Raw genomic sequence first — 9810 nt, forward strand, 5'->3', positions numbered from 1 at the left:
CTAGCTCTGTAACCCAAGCAATTGCCCCCACCTAAGTCCTACCCGGCAAAGTCTTCTTTTTGTTACAAGGAAATATATAGCGTGCTCGTTAACATGGGCAATGTCTTCTTTTTGTCATGTTGTGGACTTGTGATCCACTAAGTAGTTTCTCATAATTACTACAGTATATAGTATTTTTGCTGACAGTTACATTAAGATACAAACCATTTTATGTACCAAACACCTATCTTTGCTGGCTGCTGCCTTGAGCCATTGTTCAAGTGGGCTACTTTTTCTTGCCTAGCAAAGCAAAGTGGGATAATGATGCAGACATGCATGTTGCTGCTGTTGTTGAGAAAGAACTGGGTAACATAAGAATGGCATGTCGTAGCACATCTTGGTAGAAAGAAAAAAAATGGTATGCACTTCTAACTGTACAGACATCCTAGGATTGACGAATTGGAATATACCTCCAGGAACACACAAGATAACCAGCTGACCGATTCTCATGATCTGAACGGGAAGTATCACAGGCTGCAAAAGATTACAGAAGTGAATACAAGAGCAGGAAACGAAAAATGTGTTAATTCAGTAAACTGGTTTCTAGTTGAGATCTTGGTTCTGATTTGCATATTGCGGAGCTTGCACACAACAGGTGCCCTGCAGTTAACAAATGATGACTCATTTGATCCCATCACCTCTCCATATATATAGTGGCTGCGCATTAAGTTCTAAAACTAAAAAACTCTCATGGGAAAAAAAGTCAAGTTTGTCACAGAAAAAATAATGAATGTGAAATTCACTAATGTTACATGGAATTATATCCCATATACTCCGGTCATTTTTACTCCGCATATTAGATTTGTGTCAAGTCAAACTTTGCAAAGTTTGACCAAATTTATATCAAAAAGTACCAACATTTACAATACCAAATATATATACTATGAAACTACATTTCATAATGAATCTAACAATGTTGATTTGGCATTGTAAATGTTAATATCTTTTTTGTAAGTTTGATCAAAGTTGAGATACTTTGACTTCGGACAAAACTTATATACGGACTAAAAAGGACCGGAGGGAGTATTAGCCTATGCGGTGCTGATTTGATGCAGCAGCAATTAGTTATATTGATGGTGCCATTGGTGTCAGCTATTAAGTGAAATCACAATTTAGACATTCGAGAGAAAGCGAACGACTGAAAAAAGGCCGAATTATTCCACATGCTTTATTGTTTTTGTGTTACCAAAGCATGACATGAGTATGGAGTGACTCGTCCAGAAACTGTTTTATCATGAGAATATGCACACTGCAAGTGCAAAATCATGTGACCATCCTACCGCTCGTATTCGTTCCACTTGCGAAGAATGGTTAAAACTGCATGAAATGGGTAACGGATGTCAAACGCATGAAGGAGGGTGACAAGTTCATTGACATCCCTTGTATAAATACTTCCATCAAGATTACATTCAGGACTTGCGATTCACAAATGTGAAATCAGTCTACTGAACAGTCTGGAATACTGGAGGAAGCCAAAAGATGAGCAAACACGAGTGGTGGAAATTCCCTTTATCTAGCTATACTTCAAGAGATGATTAAGGAGGAAGGTAGTGTCTCGGTTCATCATGTAAGTATGCATGACAAAAGTGTCTCTACCAGATGACTTAACAACACAGTCCACATTCCGATACAAGATATTACCACATCACAGATACTCTTGCTGCTTTTGCGGCCTTGTGTTTGAAATGCTACACTTGCTGCTTTTGCAGCCTTGTGCTTGAAAATGCTACTCTAGTGCCAGGTTGTGAACTGCCATTTCCCATTTCCCATGAATTATGTCAGTCAATCATGCAAGAAAATTTGCCATCTGATCACGTAGCCAGCACTCAAAGCGGTAACCCTCACATGATGCGAACAGTGGTCAACCATGGATTAATTACATGTCCATACAACATGGCATCCAATCTGCATGCATCTCAGCCTTAACATATACTCCCTCCGTTCCCAATTACTTGTCGCAGGTATGGATGTATCTAGATGTATTTTAATTCTAGATACATCCATTTCTGCGACGAGTAATTTGGAACGGAGGGAGTACATCCAATCCGCATGGTGGTACAATCTGAACTATATAGTCTCTCAAGGGGGAACAAATCGAGTCCAAATTTGCCCAATCCACTGTTAACTCAGTTCTTGAGGAAATAGGTAAAAGGAGATGGGCTTTACCAACAGACACTAAGTAATGCATGAGTGAATCCACGACATTCATACAGGATCCTGAAACGGCCTGCGCTATTGCAAAGTACTAGATATGTATAATATGAACATGCACCGATAGCGGGATGTATTTTCCCTAATGTACACGCTATATATTTGCTTGTAACCAAAGCAAAAAGAGCAGCAGTTCTCGGACATCCTCACAAGTTGTGTATTGCTTAACGCACTGCAAACGCGCGAGAGGTACCTGTAAAATGCTCGATCGACCCTATCAGCGGCTTGGAGGCACCGAAATGCCGTAGCCTGTAAACACCAGGGACGGCATCTTCAGGAATGGTCCACTCCAGCGTCGCAAAGCTCTCCGGACTGAGTTTCGAAGGCCTCGACCACTTGAATCGCAAAGACCAATCGTCATCGTCGTAGACAGGAATCCAGTTGTCACCATTCAGCCTCTCAACGAGCGCGAAGGTACCGTCGGTTAGAAGATCATTCCTTGGACAGGCCGAATGGAACGTAGCATTCACGGTACTGCCCTTCCGGAAGTCTGAGTTTGCTGCGACGTCGGAGCTGACATCCCCAAAGTGAACACCAGGAGGAGTCGAGTCGAGAATGACGCCTGGCAGCAGTCCGATTTGCTTGTCCAACATGTCAGGAGGTAGAATGTTTGTTGCTGCGATCTCTTTGTTTGCAACCATAGCCGTGGCAAGTTTCTGAAACTCTTGAATGTATGCACTCAAGGTGTGGGGACCGTACAAAGTTGACGCACCCTGCAAAACACATATTCACTCCAACAAATTATTCATGCATTGGTACATATGTGAGTGGATCTATTTCATATGTTTGATGGAACAATCACTGGAAATTCAGGTTCAGAAATGTCAGATCTTTAGCAACAAAACATCAATGAAAGCCAAACTGGTATAATTGTGGAGAGTTTCTAACAAAAACCAAAAATACTGGTTAGCGCTAAAAATATTGGATGTGGCTGAAACAAGTTCTGACATCTTCAAATAATGACACTTCAATCTACTGCAGGCTTGCAAGCAAATCGAAGAGGAATGACTAATGTTCTGACATATATATATGGGGCAGGGGCATATGGACTACATGCATTCACTTGATGTAGAGGCTGAGGGTCCCTCCTTTCCATAAAAAAGGGGTAGCAAGGACATGAAAAACATCACAACGAGATGTCTACTGATGGATGCAATCTGTTGTGGAATCCAACCACCGGCAGGCTGCTGTAGCAGATCCCAGCCAACTCAGTTTTCTTGGGGTGGAACTGATTGGAGATAGGCACTCATGAAGTTCACGCAACAATAATCATAATCATGAGTAATAGCTCTATGAAACCGCTCCAGTATTTAATATTTAATGGACTATATTACCCATTTTGATTAGAGGGGTGTGTTTCAATCTCCACCGTCAATTTATTTAAGGGGGTGTACAGAAGCAAAGTTCACATACCTCGTATCTTTGGACTTGGTATTCTTCGAATGTTGTAACATACTGAGAATATGTGTTTGTCAGCCCCGCAATAACAACGTGAGTGTTGGAATTAAATTCACCATTGCTGCCACTTATCAGTACATTTTTTACAGCATCACGTAACCGCCTGCCGGCCATTGTCGTGAATTCTGTGCCAAAACATAACAAAAAAATATTAGAGGAGTGCTGACGCTTATTGACCATATGATTGCTAGCTCTGAAACCCAAGCAATTGCCCCCCACCTAACTCCTGCCCGGCAAGACTAGGTGTTTGGCAGAGCTCAAAAACCTTGCTACGTAAAGCAAGTCCGTTAACATGGGAAAAGTCTTCCTTTTGTCATGTTGTGGACCTGTGGTCCACTAAGTAGTCTCTCATAATTACTATACAATTTCACTTAGCTTTGCTGGTCTTGCTGCCTTGAGCTATTGATCAAGTGGGCTACTTTTTTCTTGCCTAGCAAAGCAAAGTGGCAAAATGATGCAGACATGCATGTTGCTGGTGTTGTTGAGAAAGAACAGTAACTCAAAACATTGGATAACATGAGCATGGCATGTCTTGATAGATAAAAACCCCGCATGCACTTCTAACTGGATGGACATAATAGGGTTGACGAACTGGAATATACCTCCAGGAACAGACAAGATAACCAGCTGACCAATTCTTATGATCTGAATGGGAAGTATCGCAGGCTGCAAAAGATTACGGAAGTAAATAAGACCAGGAAAGAAAATTTGTATTAATTTGGTAAATTGGTTTCTGGTTGAGATTTTGGTTCTGATTTGACATATTGTGGAGCTTGCGCACAACAGGTGCCCTGCAGTTCACAAATAATTACTCATTTGATCCCATCACCTCTACCAAAAAAAACAGCGTCGGGCGTGAACATGCAGATATATAGTGCCTACACATTAATCTCTAAAACAGTAAAACTAAGAAACTCGCACTGGGAAAAAATCAAGTTCATTACAGAAACGAAATTATATCTTATATATCAGCCTGGGCAGTGCTGATATGATGCAGCAGCAATTGGTCCTTATTGATGGTGGCATTGGTGTCAGCTATTAAGTGAAATTGCAATTAGGACATTTCAGAGAAAGTGACGTAACAAGCCTGCTTATGATTACTTAAAAAAGCATATCATACCGCCCAATCATATGGTTCCTTCATTTCACCAGTGTCTAGCAATATTGGTTTCGGAGCTTGGCAGTCGACTTGCTCTTTCCCTGGTTTCTTTAGTATGCCTCCCACTAATCTCCAGAAAGGGTTTCCCTGATAATAGAAGGCGTGCAATCAGTGAATACCACGTCATCTACAATTTTGAAGCAAGTATTTAACTGATATACCAAACCTTGTCATCTCCTTGTTTGAAATCAAAAGCTCCAGGGCCATCTGTGGTTCCAGCAGCAAATGAAAACCCCATGGCTGCTGGGCATGTTTTCACCACCTGCTGACCTCCCGTACTCGTCGAAACACTAACTTCGAGTTGCGAGAAATCTAAGTAAGTGTGACGATAGTCAATTTTTCCTTGTAGTTCTTCTGAAGCCGAATTAAAGAGATCTACAGCCTTCAGAAATTGCCTATCCCCAATTATGCGGGTACTTTCGAATTCATTAGGATACCTGCAAGACAGGAATATTTGAAAACCTCATTTATAAGGACTTGTCGCTGATGCTCATGGAAGGTTAATAACTTGATATGCGAGAAGAATACCCTGGACCTCGTCCATAGCAAAGTTCGTTCTTCCCATTGCACGTGCTGTGATTGAAGTCACAAGGAAGGTTGGTGTCTATGCAAAATGCTCCCAAGACATTTGGACTGACATCTCCACAGTTTGACTGGCAAAATGCGGAAACAAATTTGGCACTGTTTTCTTGAGTGTTTCTAATGCGCCTAGTGATATTTGAACTTGCCAATATTCTGCCACCTGAGGCCTTGTAGGATGATGCTAATTGCATCAAGTCATCCGCTGAACAAAAGCAAATGGAGAAAATAGTAGGTTTAGGAATAATCTAACATGTTCATTCCGACACACTATCCATACAGTGCAAGAAGGATGGGACATACTTATCTCATCTGGTTCTGGTATTATTGTAGAGACTCTTCTCGGAAGGTGCAAAGATCCAAAATCATTAGAATTTGCATGAGCTGTATGCTTAGGAAGGCCATTTTGTTCAGCCCAGTCTTCCATGAAACGTGCAGCTGCTCCTTTGTTATCACCGCTTATCAAAGAATTTGTACGACTCATTGATGTTCCGTGAGTCGCAAACCAATTAAAGCTTCCAACTGGACCGAATTCATCATCTACAAACTTAACAAGGGTCATTTCTTTATCAACATTGTATCGATATTTGCTTCTCTCTTCAGCCGGGTTATTCAGATACCCACTCGGGCTGCGATTCACACCAGCATCCAGAAGGTCACCTGAACATCAAGCATATGAGATTGACAACAAAATCTTCGCAGCAACTAGATCTAAGCTTAGCCGGCATCACAATACCATATAGAGAGAGAAAAGTAGGCATCACATGAGGAATGAACATCCGAACTTATACTGCATTGATTATTATATAGATGGAGCAGTGAGAAAAATAATTGCAGCCAGACTTGAAGTAACATTTAAAGACCAAACTGAAACTAAATGACATTTTAGAGCCAGGTGGAAGATGCTATAAATATTACGAAACATATGTGTTTTAATTAGATGTGTGATATCAGTACAAATGGTAGTTTGGTAAGACATTAGTTTAAGACAGTGCAACTAGTTGCATACCTTTATTCACATAGATTTTCCCAGGACGGAGATTGTTATGAGCTTCAACAATACTTTGCTCAATGCCATCGACAATTACATCAAATGACTGACGAACAAACCCAAGTGATGTGATAATATAGACTACATACTGCAGATAACCTCCAGGCCCAGCATGGGTATGGATACCACTGATAGCCACGTTATTCTCATTATAAAGATCACCGTACCTGCCAAATCGAGGCTTGCCAAGTCAACCCAACTTCATGAGCGTGCAAGGCAGAATCTACTTTCTTATTGATGAAATAGACCAAGCAGATTATAAGACTTTTAATCATGTCATTGGGTGCCTCTGTACAGTATGTATGTGCATTGTGAAATGGCTAAGCGCGTTAAGTGACAGCAGCTCAGTTCATATTATCATAAAAAGGTACAGAAAGACACCAGCAGCTAATGATGGCTTAACATAATCACGAGAATAAACATGGTACAAGTAAGAAAACAACTTCATATAATGAACTAATGTTTCAAGAGAGAAAGATGCACAAAGGATGATGGAACCATGCAACTGTATGCATGATCTACAAAGAGACACAAAACATGCACTCAGAGTTGAAACCAACATCTCAGGATTTTCTGATGATTAATTCAGGAGAAGTTTTTTTTTGCAGGGTTAATTCAGGAGAAGTTGCTTCTTACTACCTTGCTTTTAGCCTGTCGAGCACCTTTATATTCACAAGCTGTGATGCCATGCAAGCGTCGAGATTCACAAAGACAGCACGCTTTCCATCGTCAGGCTCCGCAACAATAAACGCTCGTGACTTTAGCCTGAAGTGAATCCCTGATGTAACCTGCTCCGCATTTGCATATCCCATCATGTTAACATCTGCCGCAGGCCCTGTTATGTCATAGCTCCCCATGCCGACCAGATAAGGAGAGTCCGAGAGCACCAGGCTGCAATTCTGAAGGAGATGCAGTAAAAGAAGACATAGCCATATCCAGGACAAACCAAAACCGCAGACTTGGTAGCGCAAGCAAGACGAAGCCTCCATCAGGAAGGAACCAGGGAATGAAGTTGTTAATTAACTAGTGCAAGTCAGAAGCCTGGAGAGAACAAGAAATTTAACTGCATTCTGCAAAAGAGAAGAAAAGCCTATTAAAAAAACCACCAAACATTATATCATACTGATGCAAGGGAAAGGGTGCATACTAGTAGTATCCAACAAGACTATCAAGCTATAATGACACAAGTACATGTTAAGCTATAAATACAGTGTCCCCGCGAGAAAAAAACAGTAGTGTGGCGTGGGCCAGGCTTCCGGGTCACCATCTCCTGAGTGCTCATGGGCCAGCTGAGGTATGGCTTCTATTTGGTGGATCTGACTGATATGTGGTCCATCTCATCATCTGGCAGGCGATAACATGTTTAACTAAATGAAGTAGGAGCTCTGAACTAGGAGGCATTAATGGCCTATTCTGTACGGGTTAATGGTTTGATGAACTGGGGTCCGTTTGGTAGGTAGGTCTGTACTCTAGAATCAGTAGTACTAGTGTATTAGCACCTACCTAATGGACGGGAATTTTTGGCTCTCGGGACCCAGAGTACACTCAATTTAATTTGCGGTTGCTGAATTACTGTCCCAGAATTATCAATTTTCCACTTAAATTTAAGTTCCGGAAAGATCATGAAATTCGCTCGATGTTCAAAAAATAATCTTGGAATTAGTATTGATGAAATTCTGGGTTTTCTTAGAGATGTAGTATCATAAAAACTCCTAGAATTGGTATGCTCAAAAGTCATCCACTGGAGCACAAAATCTAGTACCCCAGATCCGCACCAAGCATGCTCAAACCCTAGCTAGAACAACTGCATACAGCAATTTAACTGGTACTGCAGCTGATTAGCACAACGCGTCCAGCTACGACCGACGCGACCTGGCTGGAATGAAGTGAGGGGCGGAGGGGGGAGGCGGACTGGCTCACCATGCGAACGGCGAATCTCGACTGGGAACCCCGCCCCGGCTGCTCCACTGGCTAGTGGCCTCCGCCGCCATTTAAACCCGCAGACACGACTAGGCCGGTTGGGAACTCCAAGAGCGGGGCGCCTCGTAGTCGTAGCTCAGTGGCGGAGGCCGACCGCGACGGACGGAGGGGGACAGGGTGGAGCCTACAAGGCACGGCTCGGAAAGGGAAAAGGGACCCAGCTAACCAAACAAGCAAACACGAGAGGAGTTCAGCGCCGCGGGAACTGGTGAGGTGTGGAGTAGGGGGGGAGCGGGGGAGGAGGAGGCGCGCGCACCTCTGGGCTCGAGGGCCTGGACCTCGTCGGCATGGGGACGGCCGGACCGAGGAGGAGGGGGAGCGGGCGAGGCGTTGAATCGGCGGCGAGGATGACGACCAAGTGGGGAGACGATGGCGACGCGCCGCGGAGACTTCGGGCCGGGCCTTCCACGCGTTTGAGCCCATTTTGTTTTTTGTTTTTTTTACTCCCCTGCGAACGTTAGATTTTTTTTAGCAGTCCAAACGCCCTTAGAATCGTCGGATCCCGATCAAACGCGTGACAATTTTTCTACTATTTATTTTACTACTCTCTCCGATAAAAAAAACAATGACACTTTTTTTGAATTGGAGGGAGTACATGGCAATGTTGCTTTAGAGTATAGCAAATCTCTTACAACGGCATCACAGTCAGTTTTTTAACAATATTTGTTTTTTTAGATGATCCATGCATTTGCACCATTTTCCATAGAGACAGAAACGAGCAACCAATAATGGTCAGACCTAATGTTATGTTGCTTGCAAGTGACGACAACGAATAATTTTTTTCCTTTCTATGTTGATAAAAAAGTCCCCCTTCCCCAAACCCAAACACCATTTCATTAAAGCGAAAAGTAGCATGGTATCAAACTGCAGGCAACATCATCTTTTTTTCCTCAGGCTTTTTTTACATCGATGAGGAATACGTCTAGTTTACGATATAATTTTATTTTACAGTTGGTTCGATATAATTTTCATGCTCCGACGTGCGGCGGACTGTTGATAGAAGAATACGCCTAGTTTACAATATAATTTTATTTTTAATGCTCGTTCTTAATCCAGTTGTTTGTACATTCTATTAGCTATTGTTTTTCATCGTATTTATCAGATATAAGATACCCTTTGGGTGTCTTTTTTGAAAAAAGAATATGCCAAGTAACATAGTATCAAGCTAAATCTGAGCAACCAGCCACGTTTCAGCTTTAATTTGAATGTGAACTTTCACTCTTGTTTATTACAAGCACCAAATGCAAGAAGAACTACAACTAAAATAACTCAACGGCCAAAAATGCAAAGCAAATCACTCATCACGAAGGACCAATTGGTGTTGGCAATAAGC

The 9810-nt window shown here is 42.2% G+C and overlaps 1 protein-coding gene across 2 annotated transcripts; it reads right to left on the reverse strand.

The window, feature by feature from the left end:
* Positions 1–2133: 2133 nt before the first annotated feature.
* On the reverse strand, positions 2134–8888 carry LOC125506933 (neutral ceramidase-like). Of its 2 annotated transcripts, XM_048671638.1 has the most exons (11): positions 8734–8867; positions 8418–8638; positions 7137–7567; positions 6456–6664; positions 5750–6106; positions 5396–5651; positions 5034–5304; positions 4829–4954; positions 4311–4374; positions 3664–3833; positions 2134–2963 (listed from the first exon to the last, which is right to left on the reverse strand). In XM_048671638.1, the coding sequence occupies exons 3-11, from the start codon at positions 7484–7486 to the stop codon at positions 2415–2417; spliced, it is 2352 nt and encodes a 783-aa protein (XP_048527595.1). In that variant the 5' UTR covers positions 7487–7567; positions 8418–8638; positions 8734–8867; the 3' UTR covers positions 2134–2414. The 2 variants fall into 2 exon arrangements, with proteins under 2 accessions (XP_048527595.1, XP_048527596.1); XM_048671639.1 differs by lacking the exon at positions 8418–8638 and having other exon boundaries at positions 8734–8888.
* Positions 8889–9810: the final 922 nt, after the last annotated feature.

The sequence above is a fragment of the Triticum urartu genome, chromosome 5, assembly GCF_003073215.2.
Source record: "Triticum urartu cultivar G1812 chromosome 5, Tu2.1, whole genome shotgun sequence".
Taxonomy (NCBI): domain Eukaryota; kingdom Viridiplantae; phylum Streptophyta; class Magnoliopsida; order Poales; family Poaceae; genus Triticum; species Triticum urartu.